General features: G+C 59.5%; 10 protein-coding genes across 10 annotated transcripts; all 10 read right to left on the reverse strand.

Moving 5' to 3' along the window:
* Positions 1 to 1,325: 1,325 nt before the first annotated feature.
* On the reverse strand, positions 1,326 to 4,094 carry B9G98_03240 (hypothetical protein; the record flags this gene model as incomplete). The annotated part of the gene is made up of 7 exons (XM_024809797.1): positions 1,326 to 1,600; positions 1,668 to 2,023; positions 2,098 to 2,450; positions 2,571 to 2,682; positions 3,004 to 3,115; positions 3,216 to 3,633; positions 3,993 to 4,094. The coding sequence occupies 7 exons, from the start codon at positions 4,092 to 4,094 to the stop codon at positions 1,326 to 1,328; spliced, it is 1,728 nt and encodes a 575-aa protein (XP_024665565.1).
* Positions 4,095 to 4,556: 462 nt separating this feature from the next.
* Positions 4,557 to 5,070, reverse strand: B9G98_03241 (hypothetical protein; the record flags this gene model as incomplete). Its single annotated transcript, XM_024809798.1, has 2 exons — positions 4,557 to 4,840; positions 5,016 to 5,070. 2 exons carry the CDS (start codon positions 5,068 to 5,070, stop codon positions 4,557 to 4,559), a joined length of 339 nt encoding a protein of 112 aa, XP_024665566.1.
* Positions 5,071 to 6,440: 1,370 nt separating this feature from the next.
* Positions 6,441 to 7,454, reverse strand: B9G98_03242 (hypothetical protein; the record flags this gene model as incomplete). The annotated part of the gene is made up of 5 exons (XM_024809799.1): positions 6,441 to 6,563; positions 6,678 to 6,763; positions 6,884 to 7,025; positions 7,086 to 7,262; positions 7,305 to 7,454. 5 exons carry the CDS (start codon positions 7,452 to 7,454, stop codon positions 6,441 to 6,443), a joined length of 678 nt encoding a protein of 225 aa, XP_024665567.1.
* A 171-nt stretch (positions 7,455 to 7,625) lies between these two features.
* B9G98_03243 (hypothetical protein) lies at positions 7,626 to 10,785 on the reverse strand (the record flags this gene model as incomplete). The annotated part of the gene is made up of 9 exons (XM_024809800.1): positions 7,626 to 7,799; positions 8,016 to 8,197; positions 8,258 to 8,366; positions 8,631 to 8,815; positions 8,904 to 9,461; positions 9,623 to 9,782; positions 9,879 to 10,063; positions 10,290 to 10,399; positions 10,613 to 10,785. The coding sequence occupies 9 exons, from the start codon at positions 10,783 to 10,785 to the stop codon at positions 7,626 to 7,628; spliced, it is 1,836 nt and encodes a 611-aa protein (XP_024665568.1).
* A 1,307-nt stretch (positions 10,786 to 12,092) lies between these two features.
* B9G98_03244 (Myosin light chain kinase, smooth muscle) lies at positions 12,093 to 15,449 on the reverse strand (the record flags this gene model as incomplete). Its single annotated transcript, XM_024809801.1, has 9 exons — positions 12,093 to 12,349; positions 12,470 to 12,863; positions 13,452 to 13,537; positions 13,811 to 13,868; positions 14,169 to 14,210; positions 14,421 to 14,645; positions 14,808 to 14,954; positions 15,030 to 15,290; positions 15,366 to 15,449. 9 exons carry the CDS (start codon positions 15,447 to 15,449, stop codon positions 12,093 to 12,095), a joined length of 1,554 nt encoding a protein of 517 aa, XP_024665569.1.
* A 208-nt stretch (positions 15,450 to 15,657) lies between these two features.
* B9G98_03245 (hypothetical protein) lies at positions 15,658 to 16,385 on the reverse strand (the record flags this gene model as incomplete). The annotated part of the gene is made up of 3 exons (XM_024809802.1): positions 15,658 to 15,899; positions 16,046 to 16,190; positions 16,251 to 16,385. The coding sequence occupies 3 exons, from the start codon at positions 16,383 to 16,385 to the stop codon at positions 15,658 to 15,660; spliced, it is 522 nt and encodes a 173-aa protein (XP_024665570.1).
* A 363-nt stretch (positions 16,386 to 16,748) lies between these two features.
* Positions 16,749 to 17,773, reverse strand: B9G98_03246 (hypothetical protein; the record flags this gene model as incomplete). Its single annotated transcript, XM_024809803.1, has 4 exons — positions 16,749 to 16,937; positions 17,001 to 17,110; positions 17,250 to 17,488; positions 17,769 to 17,773. 4 exons carry the CDS (start codon positions 17,771 to 17,773, stop codon positions 16,749 to 16,751), a joined length of 543 nt encoding a protein of 180 aa, XP_024665571.1.
* A 227-nt stretch (positions 17,774 to 18,000) lies between these two features.
* B9G98_03247 (hypothetical protein) lies at positions 18,001 to 18,669 on the reverse strand (the record flags this gene model as incomplete). Its single annotated transcript, XM_024809804.1, has 1 exon — positions 18,001 to 18,669. One exon carries the CDS (start codon positions 18,667 to 18,669, stop codon positions 18,001 to 18,003), a length of 669 nt encoding a protein of 222 aa, XP_024665572.1.
* Positions 18,670 to 18,974: 305 nt separating this feature from the next.
* Positions 18,975 to 20,102, reverse strand: B9G98_03248 (hypothetical protein; the record flags this gene model as incomplete). The annotated part of the gene is made up of 4 exons (XM_024809805.1): positions 18,975 to 19,220; positions 19,284 to 19,511; positions 19,761 to 19,868; positions 20,100 to 20,102. The coding sequence occupies 4 exons, from the start codon at positions 20,100 to 20,102 to the stop codon at positions 18,975 to 18,977; spliced, it is 585 nt and encodes a 194-aa protein (XP_024665573.1).
* A 498-nt stretch (positions 20,103 to 20,600) lies between these two features.
* On the reverse strand, positions 20,601 to 26,351 carry B9G98_03249 (hypothetical protein; the record flags this gene model as incomplete). The annotated part of the gene is made up of 8 exons (XM_024809806.1): positions 20,601 to 20,795; positions 21,084 to 21,212; positions 21,567 to 21,677; positions 21,819 to 22,082; positions 22,381 to 22,969; positions 23,143 to 23,167; positions 23,235 to 25,771; positions 26,065 to 26,351. The coding sequence occupies 8 exons, from the start codon at positions 26,349 to 26,351 to the stop codon at positions 20,601 to 20,603; spliced, it is 4,137 nt and encodes a 1,378-aa protein (XP_024665574.1).
* Positions 26,352 to 27,817: the final 1,466 nt, after the last annotated feature.

Consider the following 27,817-nt stretch of genomic DNA (forward strand, 5'->3'; position numbering starts at 1 on the left):
TACGACGTTCCCTTACGTGAAATCCTGACCGCTCTGATATACGGTTATATACTGGACGAGCGGGCCAAATTTGCTAGGCAACAAACACCTTTTGTAGGTGTCGCCAAGACTCGAGGTTGAGTAAATTACACTGACCTAGTAGCGCCATGAGCTTCAGGCATTTTCGAGTTGACAAGTCTATCCTAAAGGGTATATAACGTATCTCGTAATGAACAGAGATAACCCAGTATGTGAGCGAATGGCGAATAAGACAGTGGCATGCCCAACACTGAATTCAATTTATAAATACCCCCAAGAATCTGTATCCGTTAAGCACGCTTTGACGCATCGCATTTGGGAAAAATGTATGGCTACGTGCTTACGAACGAGAGGTACAGTTTTTCTCTTGGCAGTTTCAATTTATCCAGACATACGGAACTATGGCGAAAACAACAGCATAAATATAAACAGAGACACTCAAGCCCAAATTACAGGCTCAAATGTTGTCAAAAAGCCGAAGACACAAGACCGCAATTCGGCCAACCCGAACCCGAACCCGAACCCGAACCCACAATGCGAATTACACCGCTACGAAATTGACAAGGGGAACTTGCAGCACCGACCATAAAATTGCGCATTGTCTGTGCTCACGGACATCCCTATGCAAAAGGTGTGAGCTATTAGACGATATCAAATGAAAGCAGTTCAATATCTCCACGGTTTACTCAAATGACTCCACGTTCAATACATGAATACTTTTTGAAGGGCAAAAAAGAAAACTATGGGCATATATCCGCGGAAGAACGATCAAGTGTGCATGAAACGGGCGTCCGCATTTAAGTTTTTTTTACCGATTACGAAGCAGAAGTTGAACCTTTGCGGCCTTACGTACTCAGATGCAAGGAGTCTTCGTAGAAAGACAGAAAGCAAAAAGAGATTCACAGTACATCTGGAGACACTTGGGAAAGACACTGAAAACCAAAGAAAGTAGAAATGTATAAAAGCTAGGTTTTTATCACCTTCTATAAGCCAGTTTCGTTTGTGCTGGCATGAGAATGAATGACACTAACTGGCCGGGCGGTATTTTCACGAAAACCATGCATGAGGCGCAGTGTAGTGAAGACCCAACGTGTGCCTGAAGTAGCAAAAATTGATTGAAGCAATGAAACTGATGAAAATAAGAAACAGTGTCATCAAATTTACCTATCCAAACAAAGATGTAAATGATCTGGAAGTGGAGATCCGAAATGCATATACATGCATGCATCATGTATAATCCCATGAGTACCATGCAATATTGCACATGCTCACTTACAGGGTAGTGAAACGAGTAAGACTTTGAGGTATTAAAGGGGTCGACCAAAAACCGATAGACTCAGACTCGAAATGCGTTTCGCAAAGGTTTTTAGCCTTTTTGCCACAGCATCACTAGCGTATGCTGCGGCTCCAAACGCTGGTCTCGCTGCCCGTAATGTTGGCCTTGTCAACCGGGCTGGCGACGTCTGTACCAATCTTGTCACTACTAATGGTCTCCATGCCACTGCTACCGCCTGTGCTTGCGGTGAAAATCCCAATTCTGACCTCATATCCGCTATAGGTGATCTTGATAATTCCTTTGGAGCTGTCATTAATGCCATCCCAGGAATCGAGGAAGATGGCGTAGGCCCTATTAGTTCGGCGCTACGTACTACTAACGCCGCCGTGGACGTACTCCTTCAATATCTTAGTGGTGCCACATGTCTCGGCAGCGGTTCTGTCCAGAAGCTCTTGAACGTCCTTGATAACTGGGTGGAGACTGTCCAGCTTCTTGAGAATATCCTTCAGGAAAATTATGACAAGACCACTCCCTTGGCAGTCATCGCTAACGCCGCTCTTAATAATCTTCTTGGTGGGTTGAACAGTGTCGTTTCTCATGTCGGTATTCTGCTCGTTACTTCTGATGGCTGCTTCAAATGTTCTGACATTGACAATCTCAACAATCTTATGGGCAGCGTCAACGACATCGGTGCCTCTTTGGATCCGCCTGTCGTCATTCCATTCTTGACTCCCTGCACCGACGCCCTGGTTACCTTAACTTCTATTGGCCCTTGCACTGCCGTGACCGATCTTCCATCTTACTTGTTTACCTCCAGTTTATACGCCCCTTCTTCAACTGGTGCTAAATCAAGTACTCCTGATATTGTCACTTCCGTCGCTCCTTCTTCAACTGGTGCTAAATCAAGTACTCCTGATATTGTCACTTCCGTCGCTCCTTCTTCAACTGGTGCTAAATCAAGTACTCCTGATATTGTCACTTCCGTCGCTCCTTCTTCAACTGGTGCTAAATCAAGTACTCCTGATATTGTCACTTCCGTCGCTCCTTCTTCAACTGGTGCTAAATCAAGTACTCCTGATATTGTCTCTTCCGTCGCTCCTACTACTTCGCTCTGCACTATTGTCATCACTAATGGCCTCATTCCTAGTGCTACTCCCTGTACTTGCGGCGGTGGACTCAGCAGCGGTCTTAGTACTGTTATCGATACCGTTCTAAAAGCAGTCCAGAGTCTAGTCAAGGCACTCGATGACGTTGCTCATAATATTCCTCTTCTTACTCCTCTGGTTGCTGCAGTCACCGCTGCCGTTGATACTCTTATTTCCGCCCTTAGTGTCGTCTCTTGTCTCAATGCTGATGGTCTTTCGTCGGTCTTCAAGATCGTGGGTGACCTGGGCAGTGTTATTGACAAAATTGAGGCTGCGGTCCCTGGCAGCAATTTCTTAGAAAAACCCATCCTCAATGCCATTCTTAATTCTCTTCTCAACAGTATGAAGGGTATTGTTGGTTCGCTTGGTTCTATTCTTGCTAAGTCTAGTGGCTGTTACAGCTGTGCGGATATCGACAACATGAACAATATTATCAGTGATGCCAACAAAGTAGGCTCCACATTATCTCCGCATATCACTATTCCGCTGTTTACACCTTGTTCTAACCCGACTCCTACTATTTTGACTTCGGTTTTCCCTTGTCCATCTACCACTTTAATTCACTCCAGCTCAAAATCCTCTGCTTCTGTGACTGGTAGTCTTTCTGCCTCTGGATCTTCTGGTTCTGCCAACTCCAGTGGCTCTAGGTCAGGTGCTAAATCTAATTCTCTTACCTCTAGCAGTTCCGGTGCTACTAGCTCTGGCACTCGGTCAAGTTCAGGTACAGCTAGCTACTTAGGTGGTTCTGGTTCCTCTGGCTCTGATGCGTCTGGCACTATCGTTTTTTCTGCTCCCTCTGCCCCCATCTGCACCAGCTTCATCACTACCACTGGTCTTCGTCCCAGTGCTACTGCTTGTAGCTGCAGTAACGCACCCAGCTCTGGTCTGACTTCCATTATCACTTCCGTTCTGGAGACAGTTGAGAAATTGCTCAACGGCCTCGCGGATGCCGGCAGTAATATTGCTGCTCTTGGCCCTCTGCTTGCTGCAGTTACTGCTGCACTCGACGGTCTTCTCAGCGCCCTCGGTGGCGTCACATGTCTCACTGGTGACGCGCTTATGCCAATCTTCAAGATCGTCAATAACCTGGTCATTGTTATTGAAGATGTTGCTCAGCAACTTGCTAGCAGTAGCGGTCTCTTGGCTCCCATTCTTAAGACCATTCTTTCGACTCTTATCAACAGTTTGAACACTCTAGTTGCTACACTTGCTTCGATTCTGGCCCACTCTAGTGGCTGCTACAGCTGTTCTGATATTGATAACATTAATAGTCTTATCAACAGCGTGAACAAAATTGGTTCTACGTTATCTTCACCTATCGTTATTCCGTTGATCCCACCCTGCACTAGCGGTCTTGTCACTTTGACCTCGATAGGCCCTTGCCCAGCTAGTACCGTGATTTCGTCTGTCTCAAGTTCCTCTTCAGTCGTGCCTAGCATCTCCAGTACTTCTGGCTCTGGTAGTCACTCAGGATCTGCTACCTCTAGTGGCTCTGGTAGTTACTCAGGATCTGCTACCTCCAGTAGCTCTGGCAGTCATTCAGGATCTGTTACCTCTAGTGGCTCTACTGCTTCCGGCTCTGCAGAATCTAGTGGCTCAGGCGCTTCTGGTTCAGGTGCCCAATCTGGATCTGGCGCTCCACCTGGCTCTGTCATTCCTAGTGGTTCCGGTGCTTCAGGCTCCGGCGTTCAGTCGGGATCTGTGACCTCCTCTGGATCTGGCGCTCGTTCTGGGTCTGGCACTCCTAGTGGCTCCGGCGCTTCTGTCTCTGGCGCTCAATCTGGGTCTGTCGCTCCTAGTGGCTCCGGCGCTTCAGGCTCTGGTGGTCGATCTGGGTCTGGCACTCCTAGTGGCTCCGGCGCTTCTGGTTCGGATGCTCAATCGGGATCTGTCGCCCCGTCTGGATCTGTCGCCGTCTCTGCATCTGGCGCACCTAGTGGCTCGGGTGCTTCAGGCTCCGGCGCTCAGTCGAGATCTGTGACCTCCTCTGGATCTGGCGCTCGCTCTGGATCTGGCACTCCTAGTGGCTCCGGCGCTTCTGTCTCTGGCGCTCAATCTGGGTCTGTCGCTCCTAGTGGCTCCGGCGCTTCTGGCTCCGGCGTTTCTGGCTCGAGTGCTCAGTCGAGATCTGCCATTTCTAGTGGTTCTGGCGCTTCTGGCGCTTCTGGCTCCGGCGTGTCTGGCTCTGGCACCCAATCTGGGTCTGGCACTCCTAGTGGCTCCGGCGCATCTGGCTCTGGCGCATCTGGCTCCGGCTCGTCTGGCTCTGGCATCCAATCTGGTTCTGTCGCTCCTAGTGGCTCCGGCGCTTCAGGCTCCGGTGGTCGATCTGGATCTGTTGCTCCTAGTGGCTCCGGCGCTTCTGGCTCCGGCGCTTCAGGTTCTGGCACCCAATCTGGGTCTGTTGCTCCTAGTGGCTCCGGCGCTTCTGGCTCGGGTGCTCAGTCGGGATCTGTCGCCCCCTCTGGATCTGGCGCTCGCTCTGGGTCCGGCGCTTCAGGCTCCGGTGCTCAGTCGGGATCTGTTGCTCCTAGTGGCTCCGGCGTTTCTGGCTCCGGCTCGTCTGGCTCTGGCACCCAATCTGGGTCTGTCGCTCCTAGTGGCTCCAGCGCTTCTGGCTCCGGCGCTCATTCTGGGTCTGGCACTCCTAGTGGCTCCGGCGCATCTGGCTCCGGCTCGTCTGGCTCTGGTACCCAATCTGGGTCTGTCGCTCCTAGTGGCTCCGGCGCTTCTGGCTCTGGCGCTCAATCGGGATCTGTGACCTCCTCTGGATCTGGTGCGCAGTCAGGATCTGTTGCTCCTAGTGGTTCCGCCGCTTCTGGCTCCGGTGCTAAGTCGGGGTCTGTCGCACCCTCCGGATCTGGCGCTCGCTCTGGGTCTGTCGCTCCTAGTGGCTCCGGTGCTTCAGGCTCCGGTGTTCAGTCCGGCTCTGTCATTCCTAGTGGCTCCGGTGCTTCTGGCTCCGGTGCGCAGTCAGGATCTGTTGCTCCTAGTGTCTCCGGCGCTTCAAGCTCTGGTACGCAGTCAGGATCAGTTGCTCCTAGTGGCTCCGGCGTTTCAGGCTCCGGCGCTCATTCGGGATCTGTGACCTCCTCTGGATCTGGCGCTCGCTCTGGATCTGGCACCCCTAGTGGCTCCGGCGCTTCAGGCTCCGGTGCTCAGTCGGGATCTGTTGCTCCTAGTGGCTCCGGCGTTTCTGGTTCGGGTGCTCAATCGGGTTCTGTCGCCCCCTCTGGATCTGGCACTCGCTCTGGGTCTGGCACTCCTAGTGGCTCCAGCGCTTCAGGCTCCGGCGCTCAGTCGGGATCTGTCGCCCCATCTGGATCTGTCACTCGCTCAGGGTCTGTCGTTCCTAGTGGCTCCGGCGCTTCTGGCTCCGGCGCGCAGTCAGGATCTGTTGCTCCTAGTGGCTCCGGCGCTTCTGGCTCCGGCGTTCAATCGGGATCTGTCGCACCCTCTGGATCTGGCGCTCGCTCTGGGTCTAGCGCTGCTAGTGGCTCTGGCGCTTCAGGCTCCGGCGGTCAGTCGGGATCTATCATTCCTAGTGGTTCGGGCGCTTCTGGTTCAGGCGCTTCAGGTTCTGGCACCCAATCTGGATCTGTTGCTCCTAGTGGCTCCGGCGCTTCTGGCTCCGGTGCGCAGTCGGGATCTGTTGCTCCTAGTGGCTCCGGCGTTTCTGGCTCCGGCGTTCAGTCCGGCTCTGTCGCACCATCTGGATCTGTCACTCGCTCAGGGTCTGGCACTCCTAGTGCCTCCGGTGCTTCAGGCTCCGGTGTTCAGTCCGGCTCTGTCATTCCTAGTGGTTCCGGCGCTTCTGGCTCCGGTGCTAAGTCGCGGTCTGTCGCCCCCTCAGGATCTGGCGCTCGCTCTGGGTCTGGCACTCCTAGTGGCTCCGGCGTTTCAGGCTCCGGTGTTCAATCGGGATCTGTGACCTCCTCTGGATCTGGTGCGCAGTCGGGATCTGTTGCTCCTAGTGGTTCCGGCGCTTCTGGCTCCGGTGCTCAGTCTGGATCTGTTGCTCCTAGTGGCTCCGGCGCTTCAGGCTCCGGCGCTTCAGGTTCTGGCACCCAATCTGGGTCTGTTGCTCCTAGTGGCTCCGGCGCTTCAGGCTCCGGTGCTTCAGGCTCCGGTGTTCAGTCCGGCTCTGTCATTCCTAGTGGTTCCGCCGCTTCTGGCTCCGGTGCTAAGTCGGGGTCTGTCGCACCCTCCGGATCTGGCGCTCGCTCTGGGTCTGGCACTCCTAGTGGCTCCGGCGCTTCTGGCTCCGGTGCGCAGTCGGGATCTGTTGCCCCCTCTGGATCTGGCGCTCGCTCTGGCTCTGTCGCTCCTAGTGGCTCCGGCGCTTCTGGCTCCGGCGTTTCAGGCTCCGGTGTTCAGTCCGGCTCTGTCATTCCTAGTGGTTCCGCCGCTTCTGGCTCCGGTGCTAAGTCGGGGTCTGTCGCACCCTCCGGATCTGGCGCTCGCTCCGGCTCTGTCATTCCTAGTGGCTCTGGCGCTTCTGGCTCCGGTGCGCAGTCGGGATCTGTTGCTCCAAGTGGCTCCAGCGCTTCAGGCTCCGGCGCTTCAGGTTCTGGCACCCAATCTGGCTCTGTTGCTCCTAGTGGCTCGGGTGCTTCAGGCTCCGGCGCTCAGTCGAGATCTGTGACCTCCTCTGGATCTGGCGCTCGCTCTGGATCTGGCGCTCCTAGTGGCTCTGGCGCTTCTGGCTCCGGCGCGTCTGGTTCTGGCACCCAATCTGGGTCTGTCGCTCCTAGTGGCTCCGGTGCTTCTGGCTCGGGCTCGTCTGGTTCTGGCACCCAATCTGGGTCTGTCGCTCCTAGTGGCTCCGGTGCTTCTGGTTCCGCCGCTCAATCGAGATCTGTGACCTCCTCTGGATCTGGCGCTCCTAGTGGCTCTGGCGCTTCTGGCTCCGGCGCGTCTGGTTCTGGCACCCAATCTGGGTCTGTCGCTCCTAGTGGCTCCGGCGCTTCAGGCTCCGGCGCTTCAGGTTCTGGCACCCAATCTGGCTCTGTCATTCCTAGTGGTTCCGGCGCTTCTGGCTCCGGTGTTCAGTCGGGCTCTGTCATTCCTAGTGGCTCTGGCGCTTCAGGCTCCGGCGCTCAGTCGGGATCTGTCGCCCCATCTGGATCTGTCACTCGCTCAGGGTCTGGCACTCCTAGTGGCTCCGGTGCTTCAGGCTCCGGTGTTCAGTCCGGCTCTGTCATTCCTAGTGGTTCCGGCGCTTCAGGCTCCGGCGCGTCTGGTTCTGGCACCCAATCTGGGTCTGTCGCTCCTAGTGGCTCCGGCGCTTCAGGCTCCGGCGCTTCAGGTTCTGGCACCCAATCTGGCTCTGTCATTCCTAGTGGTTCCGGCGCTTCTGGCTCCGGCGTTCAGTCGGGATCTGTTGCTCCTAGTGGCTCCGGCGCTTCTGGCTCCGGCGTTCAATCGGGATCTGTCGCACCCTCTGGATCTGGCGCTCGCTCTGGGTCTGGCACTCCTAGTGGTTCCGGCGCTTCTGGCTCTGGCACCCAATCTGGGTCTGTTGCTCCTAGTGGCTCCGGCGCTTCTGGTTCCGCCGCTCAATCGAGATCTGTGACCTCCTCTGGATCTGGCGCTCCTAGTGGCTCTGGCGCTTCTGGCTCCGGTGCGCAGTCGGGATCTGTTGCCCCCTCTGGATCTGGCGCTCGCTCTGGGTCTGTCGCTCCTAGTGGCTCCGGCGCTTCTGGCTCGGGCTCGTCTGGCTCTGGTACCCAATCTGGGTCTGTCGCTCGCTCTGGGTCTGGGACTCCTAGTGGTTCTGGCGCTTCAGGCTCCGGTGCTCAGTCGGGGTCTGTTGCACCCTCTGGATCTGGCGCTCGCTCTGGGTCTGGCACTCCTAGTGGCTCTGGCGCTTCAGGCTCCGGCGCTTCAGGTTCTGGCACCCAATCTGGGTCTGTCGCTCCTAGTGGCTCCGGCGCTTCTGGCTCCGGCGCTCAGTCTGGCTCTATCATTCCTAGTGGTTCGGGCGCTTCTGGTTCAGGCGCTTCAGGTTCTGGCACCCAATCTGGATCTGTTGCTCCTAGTGGCTCCGGCGCTTCTGGCTCCGGTGCGCAGTCGGGATCTGTTGCCCCCTCTGGATCTGGCGCTCGCTCTGGGTCTGTCGCTCCTAGTGGCTCTGTCGCTTCTGGCTCCGGCTCTCAGTCGAGATCTGTGACCTTTTCTGGATCTAGCACTCGCTCTGGGTCTGGCACTCCTAGTGGCTCTGGCGCTTCAGGCTCCGGTGTGCAGTCCGGCTCTGTCATTCCTAGTGGTTCCGGCGCTTCTGGCTCCGGCGCGTCTGGTTCTGGCACCCAATCTGGGTCTGTCGCTCCTAGTGGCTCCGGCGCTTCTGGCTCCGGTGCGCAGTCGGGATCTGTTGCTCCTAGTGGCTCCGGCGCTTCTGGCTCCGGCGTTCAATCGGGATCTGTCGCACCCTCTGGATCTGGCGCTCGCTCTGGGTCTGGCACTCCTAGTGGTTCCGGCGCTTCTGGCTCTGGCACCCAATCTGGGTCTGTTGCTCCTAGTGGCTCCGGCGCTTCTGGTTCCGCCGCTCAATCGAGATCTGTGACCTCCTCTGGATCTGGCGCTCCTAGTGGCTCTGGCGCTTCTGGCTCCGGTGCGCAGTCGGGATCTGTTGCCCCCTCTGGATCTGGCGCTCGCTCTGGGTCTGTCGCTCCTAGTGGCTCCGGCGCTTCTGGCTCGGGCTCGTCTGGCTCTGGTACCCAATCTGGGTCTGTCGCTCCTAGTGGCTCCGGTGCTTCTGGTTCCGCCGCTCAATCGAGATCTGTGACCTCCTCTGGATCTGGCGTTCAATCTGGATCTGTTGCTCCTAGTGGTTCCGGCGTTTCTGGTTCGGGTGTTCAATCGGGATCTGTCGCCCCCTCTGGATCTGGAGCTCGCTCTGGGTCTGGCACTCCTAGTGGTTCCGGTGTCTCTGGTTCGGGTGCTCAATCGGGATCTGTCGCCCCCTCTGGATCTGGCGCTCGCTCTGGGTCTGGCACTCCTAGTGGCTCCGGCGCTTCTGGCTCCGGCGCTTCAGGTTCTGGCACCCAATCTGGGTCTGTTGCTCCTAGTGGCTCCGGCGCTTCAGGCTCCGGTGCTTCAGGCTCCGGTGTTCAGTCCGGCTCTGTCATTCCTAGTGGTTCCGCCGCTTCTGGCTCCGGTGCTAAGTCGGGGTCTGTCGCACCCTCCGGATCTGGCGCTCGCTCTGGGTCTGGCACTCCTAGTGGCTCCGGCGCTTCTGGCTCCGGTGCGCAGTCGGGATCTGTTGCCCCCTCTGGATCTGGCGCTCGCTCTGGCTCTGTCGCTCCTAGTGGCTCCGGCGCTTCTGGCTCCGGCGTTTCAGGCTCCGGTGTTCAGTCCGGCTCTGTCATTCCTAGTGGCTCTGGCGCTTCAGGCTCCGGCGCTCAGTCGGGATCTGTCGCCCCATCTGGATCTGTCACTCGCTCAGGGTCTGGCACTCCTAGTGGCTCTGGCGCTTCAGGCTCCGGTGTGCAGTCCGGCTCTGTCATTCCTAGTGGTTCCGGCGCTTCTGGCTCCGGCGCGTCTGGTTCTGGCACCCAATCTGGGTCTGTCGCTCCTAGTGGCTCCGGCGCTTCTGGCTCCGGTGCGCAGTCGGGATCTGTTGCTCCTAGTGGCTCCGGCGCTTCTGGCTCCGGCGTTCAATCGGGATCTGTCGCACCCTCTGGATCTGGCGCTCGCTCTGGATCTGTTGCTCCTAGTGGCTCCGGCGCTTCTGGCTCCGGTGCGCAGTCGGGATCTGTTGCTCCTAGTGGCTCCGGCGTTTCTGGCTCCGGCGTTCAGTCCGGCTCTGTCGCACCCTCCGGATCTGGCGCTCGCTCTGGGTCTGGCACTCCTAGTGGCCCCGGCGCTTCTGGCTCCGGTGCTCATTCCGGCTCTGCCATTCCCAGTGGCTCCGGCGCTTCTGTCTCCGGCGCGTCTGGTTCTGGCACCCAATCTGGGTCTGTCGCTCCTAGTGGCTCCGGTGCTTCAGGCTCCGGTGTTCAGTCCGGCTCTGTCATTCCTAGTGGTTCCGGCGCTTCTGGCTCCGGCGCGTCTGGTTCTGGCACCCAATCTGGGTCTGTCGCTCCTAGTGGCTCCGGCGCTTCTGGCTCCGGCGCTCAGTCGGGATCTGTTGCTCCTAGTGGCTCCGGCGTTCAATCTGGATCTGTTGCACCTAGTGTCCCCGGCGCTTCTGGCTCCGGCGTTCAATCTGGATCTGTTGCTCCTAGTGGTTCCGGTGTTTCTGGTTCGGGTGCTCAATCGGGATCTGTCGCCCCCTCTGGATCTGGCGCTCGCTCTGGGTCTGGCACTCCTAGTGGCCCCGGCGCTTCTGGCTCCGGTGCTCATTCCGGCTCTGCCATTCCCAGTGGCTCCGGCGCTTCTGTCTCCGGCGCGTCTGGTTCTGGCACCCAATCTGGGTCTGTCGCTCCTAGTGGCTCCGGTGCTTCAGGCTCCGGTGTTCAGTCCGGCTCTGTCATGCCTAGTGGTTCCGGCGCTTCTGGCTCAGGCGCTTCAGGTTCTGGCACCTAATCTGGGTCTGTTGCTCCTAGTGGCTCCGGCGCTTCTGGCTCCGGTGCGCAGTCGGGATCTGTTGCTTCTAGTGGCTCCGGCGTTTCTGGCTCCGGCATTCAATCGGGATCTGTCGCACCCTCTGGATCTGGCGCTCGCTCTGGGTCTGGCGCTCCTAGTGGCTCTGGCGCTTCAGGCTCCGGTGCGCAGTCGGGATCTGTTGCTCCTAGTGGCTCCGGTGCTTCTGGCTCCGGCGTTCAATCTGGATCTGCTGCTCCTAGTGGTTCCGGTGTTTCTGGTTCGGGTGCTCAATCGGGATCTGTCGCCCCCTCTGGATCTGGCGCTCGCTCTGGGTCTGGCACTCCTAGTGGTTCCGGTGTCTCTGGTTCGGGTGCTCAATCGGGATCTGTCGCCCCCTCTGGATCTGGCGCTCGCTCTGGGTCTGGCACTCCTAGTGGCCCCGGCGCTTCTGGCTCTGGCACTCAATCTGGGTCTGTCGCTCCTAGTGGCTCCAGCGCTTCTGGCTCTGGCACTCAATCTGGGTCTGTCGCTCCTAGTGGCTCCGGCGCTTCTGGCTCAGGCGCTTCAGGTTCTGGCACCCAATCTGGGTCTGTTGCTCCTAGTGGCTCCGGCGCTTCTGGCTCCGGTGCGCAGTCAGGATCTGTTGCTCCTAGTGGCTCCGGCGTTCAATCTGGATCTGTTGCTCCTAGTGGTTCCGGCGTTTCTGGTTCGGGTGTTCAATCGGGATCTGTCGCCCCCTCTGGATCTGGAGCTCGCTCTGGGTCTGGCACTCCTAGTGGTTCCGGTGTCTCTGGTTCGGGTGCTCAATCGGGATCTGTCGCCCCCTCTGGATCTGGCGCTCGCTCTGGGTCTGGCACTCCTAGTGGCTCCGGTGCTTCAGGCTCCGGTGTTCAGTCCGGCTCTGTCATTCCTAGTGGTTCCGGCGCTTCTGGCTCCGGCGCGTCTGGTTCTGGCACCCAATCTGGGTCTGTCGCTCCTAGTGGCTCCGGCGCTTCTGGCTCCGGCGCTCAGTCTGGCTCTATCATTCCTAGTGGTTCGGGCGCTTCTGGCTCAGGCGCTTCAGGTTCTGGCACCCAATCTGGATCTGTTGCTCCTAGTGGCTCCGGCGCTTCTGGCTCCGGCGCTCAGTCTGGCTCTATCATTCCTAGTGGTTCGGGCGCTTCTGGTTCAGGCGCTTCAGGTTCTGGCACCCAATCTGGATCTGTTGCTCCTAGTGGCTCCGGCGCTTCTGGCTCCGGTGCTAAGTCGGGGTCTGTCGCACCCTCCGGATCTGGCGCTCGCTCTGGGTCTGGCACTCCTAGTGGCTCCGGCGCTTCTGGCTCCGGTGCGCAGTCGGGATCTGTTGCCCCCTCTGGATCTGGCGCTCGCTCTGGCTCTGTCGCTCCTAGTGGCTCCGGCGCTTCTGGCTCCGGCGTTTCAGGCTCCGGTGTTCAGTCCGGCTCTGTCATTCCTAGTGGTTCCGCCGCTTCTGGCTCCGGTGCTAAGTCGGGGTCTGTCGCACCCTCCGGATCTGGCGCTCGCTCCGGCTCTGTCATTCCTAGTGGCTCTGGCGCTTCTGGCTCCGGTGCGCAGTCGGGATCTGTTGCTCCAAGTGGCTCCAGCGCTTCTGGCTCCGGCGCGTCTGGTTCTGGCACCCAATCTGGGTCTGTCGCTCCTAGTGGCTCCGGTGCTTCTGGCTCGGGCTCGTCTGGTTCTGGCACCCAATCTGGGTCTGTCGCTCCTAGTGGCTCCGGCGCTTCAGGCTCCGGCGCTTCAGGTTCTGGCACCCAATCTGGGTCTGTCATTCCTAGTGGTTCCGGTGCTTCTGGCTCCGGTGTGCAGTCGGGATCTGTCGCCCCATCTGGATCTGGCACTCGCTCCGGGTCTGGCACTCCTAGTGGCTCCGGTGCTTCAGGCTCCGGTGTTCAGTCCGGCTCTGTCATTCCTAGTGGTTCCGGCGCTTCTGGCTCAGGCGCTTCAGGTTCTGGCACCCAATCTGGGTCTGTTGCTCCTAGTGGCTCCGGCGCTTCAGGCTCCGGTGCTCAGTCGGGATCTGTTGCTCCTAGTGGCTCTGGCGCTTCTGGCTCCGGTGCTAAGTCGGAGTCTGTCGCACCCTCCGGATCTGGCGCTCGCTCTGGGTCTGTCGCTCCTAGTGGCTCCGGTGCTTCAGGCTCCGGTGTTCAGTCCGGCTCTGTCATTCCTAGTGGTTCCGGCGCTTCTGGCTCCGGTGTGCAGTCCGGCTCTGTCATTCCTAGTGGCTCCGGCGTTTCTGGCTCCGGCGCTCAGTCGGGGTCTGTCGCCCCCTCTGGATCTGGCGCTCGCTCTGGGTCTGGCGCTCCTAGTGGCTCCGGTGCTTCAGGCTCCGGTGTTCAGTCCGGCTCTGTCATTCCTAGTGGTTCCGGCGCTTCTGGCTCAGGCGCTTCAGGTTCTGGCACCCAATCTGGGTCTGTTGCTCCTAGTGGCTCGGGTGCTTCAGGCTCCGGCGCTCAGTCGAGATCTGTGACCTCCTCTGGATCTGGCGCTCGCTCTGGATCTGGCGCTCCTAGTGGCTCCGGCGCTTCTGGCTCCGGCACCCAATCTGGGTCTGCCGCTCCTAGTGGCTCCGGCGCTTCTGGCTCTGGCACTCAATCTGGGTCTGTCGCTCCTAGTGGCTCCAGCGCTTCTGGCTCTGGCGCTCAGTCTGGCTCTATCATTCCTAGTGGTTCGGGCGCTTCTGGTTCAGGCGCTTCAGGTTCTGGCACCCAATCTGGATCTGTTGCTCCTAGTGGCTCCGGCGCTTCTGGCTCCGGTGCGCAGTCGGGATCTGTTGCTCCTAGTGGCTCCGGCGTTTCTGGCTCCGGCGTTCAGTCCGGCTCTGTCGCACCATCTGGATCTGTCACTCGCTCAGGGTCTGGCACTCCTAGTGCCTCCGGTGCTTCAGGCTCCGGTGTTCAGTCCGGCTCTGTCATTCCTAGTGGTTCCGGCGCTTCTGGCTCCGGCGCTTCAGGCTCCGGTGCTCAGTCGGGATCTGTTGCTCCTAGTGGCTCTGGCGCTTCTGGCTCCGGTGCTAAGTCGGAGTCTGTCGCACCCTCCGGATCTGGCGCTCGCTCTGGGTCTGTCGCTCCTAGTGGCTCCGGTGCTTCAGGCTCCGGTGTTCAGTCCGGCTCTGTCATTCCTAGTGGTTCCGGCGCTTCTGGCTCCGGTGTGCAGTCGGGATCTGTCGCCCCATCTGGATCTGGCACTCGCTCCGGGTCTGGCACTCCTAGTGGCTCCGGTGCTTCAGGCTCCGGTGTTCAGTCCGGCTCTGTCATTCCTAGTGGTTCCGGCGCTTCTGGCTCAGGCGCTTCAGGTTCTGGCACCCAATCTGGGTCTGTCGCTCCTAGTGGCTCCGGTGCTTCTGGCTCGGGCTCGTCTGGTTCTGGCACCCAATCTGGGTCTGTCGCTCCTAGTGGCTCCGGTGCTTCTGGTTCCGCCGCTCAATCGAGATCTGTGACCTCCTCTGGATCTGGCGCTCCTAGTGGCTCTGGCGCTTCTGGCTCCGGCGCGTCTGGCTCTGGCATCCAATCTGGTTCTGTCGCTCCTAGTGGCTCCGGCGCTTCAGGCTCCGGTGGTCGATCTGGATCTGTTGCTCCTAGTGGCTCCGGCGCTTCTGGCTCCGGCGCTTCAGGTTCTGGCACCCAATCTGGGTCTGTTGCTCCTAGTGGCTCCGGCGCTTCTGGCTCGGGTGCTCAGTCGGGATCTGTCGCCCCCTCTGGATCTGGCGCTCGCTCTGGGTCCGGCGCTTCAGGCTCCGGTGCTCAGTCGGGATCTGTTGCTCCTAGTGGCTCCGGCGTTTCTGGCTCCGGCTCGTCTGGCTCTGGCGCTCAATCGGGATCTGTGACCTCCTCTGGATCTGGTGCGCAGTCAGGATCTGTTGCTCCTAGTGGTTCCGCCGCTTCTGGCTCCGGTGCTAAGTCGGGGTCTGTCGCACCCTCCGGATCTGGCGCTCGCTCTGGGTCTGTCGCTCCTAGTGGCTCCGGTGCTTCAGGCTCCGGTGTTCAGTCCGGCTCTGTCATTCCTAGTGGTTCCGGCGCTTCAGGCTCCGGCGCTTCAGGTTCTGGCACCCAATCTGGCTCTGTCATTCCTAGTGGTTCCGGCGCTTCTGGCTCCGGTGCGTCTGGTTCTGGCACCCAATCTGGGTCTGTCGCTCCTAGTGGCTCCGGCGCTTCAGGCTCCGGCGCTTCAGGTTCTGGCACCCAATCTGGGTCTGTCATTCCTAGTGGTTCCGGTGCTTCTGGCTCCGGTGTGCAGTCGGGATCTGTCGCCCCATCTGGATCTGGCACTCGCTCCGGGTCTGGCACTCCTAGTGGCTCCGGTGCTTCAGGCTCCGGTGTTCAGTCCGGCTCTGTCATTCCTAGTGGTTCCGGCGCTTCAGGCTCCGGCGCGTCTGGTTCTGGCACCCAATCTGGGTCTGTCGCTCCTAGTGGCTCCGGCGCTTCAGGCTCCGGCGCTTCAGGTTCTGGCACCCAATCCGGCTCTGTCATTCCTAGTGGTTCCGGCGCTTCAGGTTCTGGCACCCAATCTGGGTCTGTTGCTCCTAGTGGCTCCGGCGCTTCAGGCTCCGGTGCTCAGTCGGGATCTGTTGCTCCTAGTGGCTCTGGCGCTTCTGGCTCCGGTGCTAAGTCGGAGTCTGTCGCACCCTCCGGATCTGGCGCTCGCTCTGGGTCTGTCGCTCCTAGTGGCTCCGGTGCTTCAGGCTCCGGTGTTCAGTCCGGCTCTGTCATTCCTAGTGGTTCCGGCGCTTCTGGCTCCGGTGCGCAGTCGGGATCTGTCATTCCTAGTGGATCTGGCTCTTCTGGCTCCGGCGCGTCTGGCTCTGGCACTCCATCTGGTTCTGTTGCTCCTAGTGGCTCCGCCGCTTCGGGCTCCGGCGCTCAATCTGGATCTAGTACCCAATCTGGGTCTGTCGCTGCTAGTGGATCCGGCGCGTCTGTCTCTGGCGCTCAATCTGGGTCTGGCGCTCCTAGTGGCTCTGGCGCTTCTGGCTCAGGCTCGTCTGGCTCCGGTGGTCGATCTGGGTCTGTCGCTCCTAGTGGCTCTGGCGCTTCTGACTCCGCCGCTCAGTCAGGATCTGTTGTACCCTCAGGGTCTGGCGCTCGCTCAGGATCTGTTGCTCCTAGTGGCTCCGGTGCTTCTGGCTCCGGTGCGCAGTCAGGATCTGTTGCTCCTAGTGTATCCGGCGCTTCAGGCTCCGGTACGCAGTCAGGATCAGTTGCTCCTAGTGGCTCCGGCGTTTCTGGCTCGGGTGCTCAATCGGGATCTATCGCCCCCTCAGGATCTGGCACTCGCTCTGGGTCTGGCACTCCTAGTGGCTCCGGCGCTTCTGGCTCCGGTGTGCAGTCCGGCTCTGTCATTCCTAGTGGTTCCGGCGCTTCAGGTTCCGGTGCTTCGGGCTCCGGTGTTCGGTCCGGCTCTGTCATTCCTAGTGGTTCTGGCGCTTCAGGCTCCGGTTCTCAGTCGGGATCTGTCGCCCCCTCTGGGTCTGTCACTCCTAGCGGCTCCGGCGCTTCTGGCTCCGGCTCTCAGTCGAGATCTGTGACCTTCTCTGGATCTGGCGCTCACTCTGGATCCGGCGCTTCAGGCTCCGGCGCTCAATCGGGATCTGTCACCCCCACTGGATCTGGTGCTCGCTCTGGGTCTGGCTCTCCTAGTGGCTCCGGTGCGCAATCTGGATCTGGCGCTCCTAGTGGCTCTAGCGCTTCGGGCTCCGGCGCTCAATCTGGATCTAGTACCCAATCTGGGTCTCTCGCTCCTAGTGGCTCCGGCGCTTCTGTCTCTGGCGCTCAATCTGGGTCTGGCGCTCCTAGTGGCTCTGGCGCTTCAGGCTCCGGTGCGCAGTCGGGATCTGTTGCTCCTAGTGGCTCCGGCGCTTCAGGACCCGGTACGCAGTCAGGATCTGTTGCTCCTAGTGGATCTGGCGCTTCTGGCACTCCATCTGGTTCTGGTGTTCTCAGCGGCTCCGGCGCTTCAGGCTCCGGTGCTCACTCAGGGTCTGTCGCCCCCTCTGGATCTGGCGCTCGCTCTGGGTCTGGCACCTCTAGTGGCTCCGGTGCTTCTGGCTCCGGTTCGCCCTCTGGGTCTGGCACTCCTAGTGGTTCCGGCGCTTCAGGCTCCGGCGCTTCCAGCTCTGGCACCCAATCTGGGTCTGTCGCTCCTAGTGGCTCCGGCGCTTCTGGCTCCGGCGTTCAATCTGGATCTGTTGCTCCTAGTGGCTCCGGCGTTTCTGGTTCGGGTGCTCAATCGGGTTCTGTCGCCCCCTCTGGATCTGGCACTCGCTCAGGGACTGTCGCTCCTAGTGTCTCCGGCGTTCAATCTGGATCTGTTGCTCCTAGTGGCTCCGGCGTTTCTGGCTCGGGTACTCAATCGGGATCTATTATTCCCAGTGGCTCCGGCGCTTCTGGCTCCGGCGCTTCTGGCTCCGGTGCTCAATCGGGATCTGTTATTCCCAGTGGTTCCGGCGCTTCTGGCTCCGGTGCTCAGTCCGGGTCTGTCGCCCCCTCTGGATCTGGCGCTCGCTCTGGGTCTAGCGCTGCTAGTGGCTCTGGCGCTTCAGGCTCCGGCGGTCAGTCGGGATCTGTCGCCCCATCTGGATCTGTCACTCGCTCAGAGTCTGTCGCTTCTAGTGTCTCCGGCGCTTCTGGCTCCGGCATTCAATCGGGATCTGTCGCACCCTCTGGATCTGGCGCTCGCTCTGGGTCTGGCGCTGCTAGTGGCTCTGGCGCTTCTGGCTCCGGTGCGGAGTCGGGATCTGTTATTCCTAGTGGATCTGGCGCTTCTGGCTCCGGCGCGTCTGGCTCTGGCACTCCATCTGGTTCTGTTGTTCCCAGCGGCTCCGGTGCTCAGTCGGGGTCTGTCGCCCCCTCTGGATCTGGCACTCGCTCTGGGTCTGGCACTCCTAGTGGCTCCGGCGCTTCAGGCTCCGGTGTGCAGTCGGGATCTGTCGCCCCCTCTGGATCTGGCGCTCGCTCTGGGTCTGGCGCTTCAGGCTCCGGCGGTCAGTCGGGATCTGTCGCCCCATCTGGATCTGTCACTCGCTCAAGGTCTGTCGCTTCTAGTGTCTCCGGCGCTTCTGGCTCCGGCGTTCAATCTGGATCTGTTGCTCCTAGTGGTTCCAGCGTTTCTGGTTCGGGTGCTCAATCGGGATCTGTCGCCCCCTCTGGATCTGGCGCTCGGTCTGGGTCTGTTTCTCCTAGTGGCTCCGGCGCTTCTGGCTCCGGCGTTCAGTCCGGCTCTATCATTCCTAGTGGTTCCGGCGCTTCTGGCTCTGGCATCCAATCTGGGTCTATTATTCCCAGTGGCTCCGGCGCTTCTGGCTCCGGTGTGCAGTCGGGATCTGTTGCCCCCTCTGGATCTGGCGCTCGCTCTGGGTCTGTCGCTCCTAGTGGCTCCGGCGCTTCTGGCTCCGGTGTTCAGTCCGGCTCTGTCATTCCTAGTGGCTCCGGCGTTTCTGGCTCGGGTGCTCAATCGGGATCTGTCGCCCCCTCTGGATCTGGCGCTCGCTCTGGGTCTGGCACTCCTAGAGGCTCCGGCGCTTCTGGCTCCGGCACCCAATCTGGGTCTGCCGCTCCTAGTGGCTCCGGCGCTTCTGGCTCTGGCACTCAATCTGGGTCTGTCGCTCCTAGTGGCTCCAGCGCTTCTGGCTCTGGCACTCAATCTGGGTCTGTCGCTCCTAGTGGCTCCGGCGCTTCTGGCTCCGGCGCTCATTCAGGATCTGTCGCCGCCTCTGGATCTGGGGCACCTAGTGTCTCGGGACGTTCAGGCTCCGGCACTCAGTCAAGATCTGTGACCTCCTCTGGATCTGGTGCTCGCTCTGGGTCTGGCACTCCTAGTGGCTCCAGCGCTTCTGGCTCCGGCGTTCAGTCCGGCTCTATCATTCCTAGTGGCTCCGGCGCTTCTGGCTCTGGCACCCGATCTGGGTCTATTATTCCCAGTGGCTCCGGCGCTTCTGGCTCCGGTGCGCAGTCGGGATCTGTTGCTCCCAGTGGCTCCGGCGTTTCTGGCTCGGGTACTCAATCGGGATCTGTCGCCCCCTCTGGATCTGGCACTCGCTCAGGGACTATCGCTCCTAGTGGCTCCGGCGCTTCTGGCTCCGGTGGGCAGTCGGGATCTGTCATTCCTAGTGGATCTGGCGCTTCTGGCTCCGGCGCGTCTGGTTCTGGCACCCAATCTGGGTCTGTCGTTCCTAGTGGCTCCGGCGCTTCTCGCTCCGGTGGGCAGTCGGGATCTGTTGCTCCTAGTGGCTCGAGCGTTTCAGGCTCCGGCGCTCATTCGGGATCTGTGACCTCCTCTGGATCTGGCGCTCGCTCTGGATCTGGCACCCCTAGTGGCTCCGGCGCTTCCGGCTCTGGCACCCAATCTGGGTCTGTTGCTGCTAGTGGCTCAGGCGCTTCTGGTTCAGGCGCTTCAGGTTCTGGCACCCAACCTGGATCTGTTGCTCCTAGTGGCTCCGGCGCTTCTGGCTCCGGTGCGCAGTCGGGATCTGTCGCCCCCTCTGGATCTGGCGCTCGCTCTGGGTCTGTCGCTCCTAGTGGTTCTGGCGCTTCAGGCTCCGGTGCTCAGTCGGGGTCTGTCGCCCCCTCAGGATCTGGCGCTCGCTCTGGGTCTGGCACTCCTAGTGGCTCCGGCGTTTCAGGCTCCGGTGTTCAATCGGGATCTGTGACCTCCTCTGGATCTGGTGCGCAGTCGGGATCTGTTGCTCCTAGTGGTTCCGGCGCTTCTGGCTCCGGTGCTCAGTCTGGATCTGTTGCTCCTAGTGGCTCCGGCGCTTCAGGCTCCGGCGCTTCAGGTTCTGGCACGCAATCTGGGTCTGTTGCTCCAAGTGGCTCCAGCGCTTCAGGCTCCGGCGCTTCAGGTTCTGGCACCCAATCTGGCTCTGTTGCTCCTAGTGGCTCGGGTGCTTCAGGCTCCGGCGCTCAGTCGAGATCTGTTGCCCCCTCTGGATCTGGCGCTCGCTCTGGATCTGTCGCTCCTAGTGGCTCCGGCGCTTCTGGCTCCGGCTCTCAGTCGAGATCTGTGACCTTCTCTGGATCTGGCACCCCTAGTGGCTCCGGCGCTTCTGGCTCTGGCACCCAATCTGGGTCTGTTGCTCCTAGTGGCTCCGGCGCTTCTGGCTCCGGCGTTCAGTCCGGCTCTACCATTCCTAGTGGTTCCGGCGCTTCAGGTTCTGGCACCCAATCTGGGTCTGTCGCTCCTAGTGGCTCCGGCGCTTCTGGCTCCGGTGCTCAATCGGGATCTGTTATTCCCAGTGGTTCCGGCGCTTCTGGCTCCGGTGCTCAATCGGGGTCTGTCGCCCCCTCTGGATCTGGCGCTCGCTCTCGGTCTAGCGCTGCTAGTGGCTCTGGCGCTTCAGGCTCCGGCGGTCAGTCGGGATCTGTCGCCCCATCTGGATCTGTCACTCGCTCAGAGTCTGTCGCTTCTAGTGTCTCCGGCGCTTCTGGCTCCGGCGTTCAATCTGGATCTGTTGCTCCTAGTGGCTCCGGCGCTTCTGGCTCCGGTGTTCAATCGGGATCTGTGACCTCCTCTGGATCGGGTGCGCAGTCGGGATCTGTTGCTCCTAGTGGTTCCGGCGCTTCTGGCTCCGGCGTTCAATCTGGATCTGTTGTTCCTAGTGGTTCCGGCGTTTCTGGTTCGGGTGCTCAATCGGGGTCTGTCGCCCCCTCTGGATCTGGCGCTCGCTCTGAGTCTGTCGCTCCTAGTGGCTCCGGCGCTTCAGGCTCCGGCGCTTCAGGTTCTGGCACCCAATCTGGGTCTGTTTCTCCTAGTGGCTCCAGCGCTTCTGGCTCCGGTGCGCAGTCGGGATCTGTTGCTCCTAGTGGCTCCGGCGTTTCTGGCTCCGGTGTTCAATCGGGATCTGTGACCTCCTCTGGATCTGGTGCGCAGTCGGGATCTGTTGCTCCTAGTGGTTCCGGCGCTTCTGGCTCCGGTGCTCAGTCGGGGTCTGTCGCACCCTCTGGATCTGGCACTCCTAGTGGCTCTGGCGCTCCTAGTGGCTCTAGCGCTTCAGGCTCCGGTGCTCAGTCGGGGTCTGTCGCACCCTCTGGATCTGGCACTCCTAGTGGCTCTGGCGCTTCAGGCTCCGGCGCTCAGTCGGGATCTGTCGCCCCATCTGGATCTGTCACTCGCTCAGGGTCTGTCACTCCTAGTGGCCCCGGCGCTTCTGGCTCCGGTGCGCAGTCGGGATCTGTCGCCCTATCTGGATCTGGCACTCGCTCCGGGTCTGGCACTCCTAGTGGCTCCGGTGCTTCAGGCTCCGGTGTTCAGTCCGGCTCTGTCATGCCTAGTGGTTCCGGCGCTTCTGGCTCAGGCGCTTCAGGTTCTGGCACCCAATCTGGGTCTGTTGCTCCTAGTGGCTCCGGCGCTTCTGGCTCCGGTGCGCAGTCAGGATCTGTTGCTCCTAGTGGCTCCGGCGTTCAATCTGGATCTGTTGCTCCTAGTGGTTCCGGCGTTTCTGGTTCGGGTGTTCAATCGGGATCTGTCGCCCCCTCTGGATCTGGAGCTCGCTCTGGGTCTGGCACTCCTAGTGGTTCCGGTGTCTCTGGTTCGGGTGCTCAATCGGGATCTGTCGCCCCCTCTGGATCTGGCGCTCGCTCTGGGTCTGGCACTCCTAGTGGCTCCGGCGCTTCTGGCTCCGGTGTGCAGTCGGGATCTGTCGCCCCATCTGGATCTGGCACTCGCTCCGGGTCTGGCACTCCTAGTGGCTCCGGTGCTTCAGGCTCCGGTGTTCAGTCCGGCTCTGTCATTCCTAGTGGTTCCGGCGCTTCTGGCTCCGGCGCGTCTGGTTCTGGCACCCAATCTGGGTCTGTCGCTCCTAGTGGCTCCGGCGCTTCTGGCTCCGGCGCTCAGTCTGGCTCTACCATTCCTAGTGGTTCGGGCGCTTCTGGCTCAGGCGCTTCAGGTTCTGGCACCCAATCTGGGTCTGTTGCTCCTAGTGGCTCCGGCGCTTCTGGCTCCGGTGCGCAGTCGGGATCTGTTGCCCCCTCTGGATCTGGCGCTCGCTCTGGGTCTGTCGCTCCTAGTGGCTCCGGCGCTTCTGGCTCGGGCTCGTCTGGCTCTGGTACCCAATCTGGGTCTGTCGCTCGCTCTGGGTCTGGGACTCCTAGTGGTTCTGGCGCTTCAGGCTCCGGTGCTCAGTCGGGGTCTGTCGCACCCTCTGGATCTGGCGCTCGCTCTGGGTCTGGCACTCCTAGTGGCTCCAGCGCTTCAGGCTCCGGCGCTCAGTCGGGATCTGTCGCCCCATCTGGATCTGTCACTCGCTCAGGGTCTGTCGTTCCTAGTGGCTCCGGCGCTTCTGGCTCCGGCGCGCAGTCAGGATCTGTTGCTCCTAGTGGTTCCGGCGCTTCTGGCTCCGGTGCTAAGTCGGGGTCTGTCGCCCCCTCTGGATCTGGCGCGCGCTCTGGGTCTGTCGCTCCTAGTGACTCCGGCGCTTCTGGCTCCGGTGCGCAGTCCGGCTCTGTCATTCCTAGTGGTTCTGGCGTTTCGGGCTCCGGCGCTCAATCTGGATCTAGTACCCAATCTGGGTCTGTTGCTCCTAGTGGTTCCGCCGCTTCTGGCTCCGGTGCTAAGTCGGGGTCTGTCGCCCCCTCTGGATCTGGCGCTCGCTCTGGGTCTGTCGCTCCTAGTGTCCCCGGCGCTTCTGGCTCCGGCGTTCAATCTGGATCTGTTGCTCCTAGTGGTTCCGGTGTTTCTGGTTCGGGTGCTCAATCGGGATCTGTCGCCCCCTCTGGATCTGGCGCTCGCTCTGGGTCTGGCACTCCTAGTGGCCCCGGCGCTTCTGGCTCCGGTGCTCATTCCGGCTCTGCCATTCCCAGTGGCTCCGGCGCTTCTGTCTCTGGTGCGCTCTCTGGCTCTGTCGTTGCTACTGTCTCCGGCACCTCTGTGTCGGGTGCTCAATCCGGCTCTGTTGAGCCCACGGGCTCTGGTGCTCACTCCGGATCTGCTACCCTTGGAGGCTCTGTCGAACCCACAGGCTCCGGTGTTCACTCTGGCTCTGAATCGTCTGGCGGTTCTATTGTACCCACAAGTTCTGGTGCGCAATCTGGCTCAGTTGGTCCGACGGGCTCTTATTCCCTCTCTGGTTCTGGATCTCCTGGCGGCTCTGTTGAGCCCACGGGCTCTGGTGCCAACTCCGGGTCTGGTACCCTTGGAGGTTCTGTCAAACCCACAGGCTCTGATGCTCACTCTGACTCTGGATCTTCTAGCGGTTCTATCGAACCCACGGGCTCTGGTATCCACTCTGGTGCTGGTACCCAATCAGGCTCTGTTCCCCCCACCGGCTCTGGTGTTCACTCTGGTTCTGGATCTGCTGGTGGCTCTGTTGAACCCACCGGCTCTGGTGGTCACTCTGGATCTGGTGCTCAATCCGGTTCTGTTGCTCCCACGGGCTCTGTCACACACTCTGGTTCTGGATCTCCTAGCGGCTCTGTCGGACCAACGGGTTCTGGTGCCCACTCTGGTTCTGGTGCTCAATCCGGCTCTGTTGAGCCCACGGGCTCTGGCGCTCACTCTGGCTCCGGATCTCCTGGCGGCTCTGTTGCCCCCACGGGCTCTGGTGGTCCCTCTAGCTCCGGATCTCCTGGCGGCTCTGTTGAGCCCACTGGCTCTGGTGCTCACTCCGGCTCCGGATCTTCTGGCGGTTCTATCGAACCCACGGGCTCTGGTATCCACTCTGGTGCTGGTACCCAATCCGGCTCTGTTGCCCCCACGGGCTCTGGTGGTCGCTCTAGCTCCGGATCTTCTGGCGGCTCTGTTGAGCCCACGGGCTCTGGTGGTCCCTCTAGCTCCGGATCTCCTGGCGGCTCTGTTGAGCCCACGGGCTCTGGTGCTCACTCTAGCTCTGTTGAGCCTACGGGCTCTGGTGCTCACTCCGGCTCTGGATCTTCTGGCGGTTCTATCGAACCCACGGGCTCTGGTATCCACTCTGGTGCTGGTACCCAATCCGGCTCTGTTGCCCCCACGGGCTCTGGTGCTCACTCTAGCTCCGGATCTCCTGGCGGCTCTGTTGAGCCCACGGGCTCTGGTGCTCACTCTAGCTCTGTTGAGCCTACGGGCTCTGGTGCTCACTCCGGCTCTGGATCTTCTGGCGGTTCTATCGAACCCACGGGTTCTGGTATCCACTCTGGTGCTGGTACCCAATCCGGCTCTGTTGCCCCCACGGGCTCTGGTGCTCACTCTAGCTCCGGATCTCCTGGCGGCTCTGTTGAGCCCACTGGCTCTGGTGCTCACTCCGGCTCCGGATCTTCTGGCGGTTCTATCGAACCCACGGGCTCTGGTATCCACTCTGGTGCTGGTACCCAATCCGGCTCTGTTGCCCCCACGGGCTCTGGTGCTCACTCTAGCTCCGGATCTCCTGGCGGCTCTGTTGAGCCCACTGGCTCTGGTGCTCACTCTAGCTCTGTTGAGCCTACGGGCTCTGGCGCTCACTCCGGCTCTGGATCTTCTGGCGGTCCTATCGAACCCACGGGTTCTGGTATCCACTCTGGTGCTGGTACCCAATCCGGCTCTGTTGCCCCCACGGGCTCTGGTGCTCACTCTAGCTCCGGATCTCCTGGCGGCTCTGTTGAGCCCACTGGCTCTGGTGCTCACTCTAGCTCTGTTGAGCCTACGGGCTCTGGCGCTCACTCCGGCTCTGGATCTTCTGGCGGTCCTATCGAACCCACGGGTTCTGGTATCCACTCTGGTGCTGGTACCCAATCCGGCTCTGTTGCCCCCACGGGCTCTGGTGCTCACTCTAGCTCCGGATCTCCTGGCGGCTCTGTTGAGCCCACGGGCTCTGGCGCTCACTCCGGCTCTGGATCTTCTGGCGGTTCTATCGAACCCACGGGTTCTGGTATCCACTCTGGTGCTGGTACCCAATCCGGCTCTGTTGCCCCCACGGGCTCTGGTGGTCGCTCTAGCTCCGGATCTCCTGGCGGCTCTGTTGAGCCCACGGGCTCTGGTGCTCACTCCGGCTCCGGATCTTCTGGCGGTTCTATCGAACCCACGGGCTCTGGTATCCACTCTGGTGCTGGTACCCAATCCGGCTCTGTTGCCCCCACGGGCTCTGGTGCTCACTCTAGCTCCGGATCTCCTGGCGGCTCTGTTGAGTCTACGGGCTCTGGCGCTCACTCCGGCTCTGGATCTTCTGGCGGTTCTATCGAACCCACGGGCTCTGGTATCCACTCTGGTGCTGGTACCCAATCCGGCTCTGTTGCCCCCACGGGCTCTGGTGGTCGCTCTAGCTCCGGATCTCCTGGCGGCTCTGTTGAGCCCACGGGCTCTGGTGGTCCCTCTAGCTCCGGATCTCCTGGCGGCTCTGTTGAGCCCACGGGCTCTGGTGCTCACTCCGGCTCTGGATCTCCTGGCGGCTCTGTTGAGCCCACGGGCTCTGGTGCTCACTCCGGCTCCGGATCGCCTAGCGGCTCTGTTGAGCCCACGTGCTCTGGTGCTCCAGAAGGCTCTGTCAAACCCACGCGCTCTGGTGCACGCTCTGGTTCTGGTGCGCCCGGCGGCTCTGTCGCTCCCACTGGCAGTGCTGAATCGTCCAGTTCTGAGGCGGTTTCTACCACCGTTGTCACTGAGTTCACCACTTACTGTCCTGAACCCACTACACTCTGCCCTGGCAACGGCCACTGCTACACCATCACCGAAGCAACTACTTTGACGGTGACTGACTGCCCATGCACTCTCACCAAACAGCGTCCGACGTCTACAGTTATTGTTACCGAGATCACTACTTACTGCCCTGAGCCCACTACCTTCACGTTCGGCAGTAAGACTGTGACGGTAACTGGCGCAGGTTCTGTTACTCTCACTGAGACGGTGACGGTGCCTTGCTCAACCGACGCGCCTCTTACCAATGCTGCTAGTCCTTCTCTCAATATTGCGAGCACAATCGTTCGCTCCGTTCCAACAGTTCAATTTTCAGGCAACGAGGCTGCTCCTAGCCCCACTGATAAGAGTTCGGGGACTGATGCTACCCCACCTCCAGTCTTTTCCAGCAGCCAGTTCATCCCTCTACCCACATCTTCTGACAGTGAAGCTGTCCTTGGCCCTAGTTATAGGATTTCGGAAACTTTCAGTGCCCCCGGTCCATCTGTTGCTAGCAGCAACTTTGTCTCGAACCCCGTGGCTTCTGGCAAAGAAGGTTCCTCGGGCCCTATTATGTCTAGAGATGAGATACTCTCAGCTGCTGTGGTTTCTAGTGTTGGGGAGTACTCCGTTTCTGCAGTCGCTGCCACTGGGTCTTCAGTTAGCTCTGCCGCTTCTAGCCCTAAGAGCTCCTCTAACTCTGCTTCTTCCAGCGCTAGTGTTGCTACCAGCTCTGCCACTACTACCACCGGCTTCGCCTTGAATTCCGCCGCTTCTAGCAGTGAGGTAGCCCCTGCTAATAGCGCCGCCATCAAAGGCATTTCAAAAGTCGCCGCTATCGTTGCCGCGGCTGTCGTTGCCTTTGCTTAAGCAATAGTACTATAGTGGTATATAACACTTCCAAGTTCATCTTGAATAGTATCTGCTTTATTCTAGCAAAGTGTGCATTTGACAATGCTTGCAATACCCGTACAATCGGAGAGCACGGAGTCTTGACGGAAAGCAACCACATAACAGCCACCTGTCAGTATGCACGGGATATGAAATCTACGGAACTGCGACTGGTTAGAGTCAAAGAGTGGGTATAAACCTAATTGCCAAACTAACTGGCAATCCTGTCTGTGTAACCACACATATTTCTCCTTCTGGCTTTGCGGCAGCTCGTTAAATCTATCGTCGTACGCTCGGCACTCTTATTTCCATATCAAAGTAATCGTTCAAACAAATAACTCAAATACCTAACTAGAAGTAGGGGAATACGTATTACAAACTATTGACAACAGCGCTCTTGATATCGTCTACTTCACTTTGATGTTTTAATTAACGCATGAACAGAGATATGTCTAGCCATGGCAGCAAAACTGAGACGTCTGCACTAAACCCCCCAACTTTCGAATGGCACCAGCTATCACACAGGGCCAAGACCTGAATCAAGAACGTTACACGAAAGGCCCAGCACTACCATGATTTTATGCTAACTTACCTTACCGTACACACTGACGTTGGCTCAGCGCTAGCCAAGATCACTCCAGATCCACGACCTAACCCTAACATAGTACATCTCAGCTCCCACACTACCGCAGCTAAGGCGCCTCAAACATCGTCGTGGGGTTGAAAAGACAATGCTAAGTCATATCACGATAGCACTCATTTAACCATCGTGGTGGCAATGACAACGTACAGCAGGAAAGTCGACGAGTACGCGTTCGCAGCCATCGTACTGGGAATAAAAAACTGCTGCAGACGCAATTAGAGATGTCTATATAAAGAACACAAGTAGGTGCAGGCTTCAAAAAACGACTGCAATCATAAGTCGTCTCGAGGGCATGGGTTGAAAAGCGAAGCTTTAGCAAAATAAGCAGGTGTACATACGTGACGTAATTAGGCTCCATACCTTCACAAGTGCTATCTTATCCAAATCACAGGAGATACAAACAAGGCCGTGCAAAGAACTATTACCGAGGCCCCAACAATACAAAACCAATACTAAACCGTAACATAAGGAGAGGGAATAAGACACTTAGGAGAGGGGAATAAGACACTTAGGAGAGGGGAATAAGACACTTAGGAGAGGGGAATAAGACACTTAGGAGAGGGGAATAAGACACTTAGGAGAGGGGAATAAGACACTTAGGAGAGGGAATAAGACACTTAGGAGAGGGGAATAAGACACTTAGGAGAGGGGAATAAGACACTTAGGAGAGGGGAATAAGACACTTAGGAGAGGGGAATAAGACACTTAGGAGAGGGGAATAAGACACTTAGGAGAGGGAATAAGACACTTAGG

The sequence above is a fragment of the Wickerhamiella sorbophila genome, assembly GCF_002251995.1.
Source record: "Wickerhamiella sorbophila strain DS02 chromosome Unknown contig3, whole genome shotgun sequence".
Taxonomy (NCBI): domain Eukaryota; kingdom Fungi; phylum Ascomycota; class Dipodascomycetes; order Dipodascales; family Trichomonascaceae; genus Wickerhamiella; species Wickerhamiella sorbophila.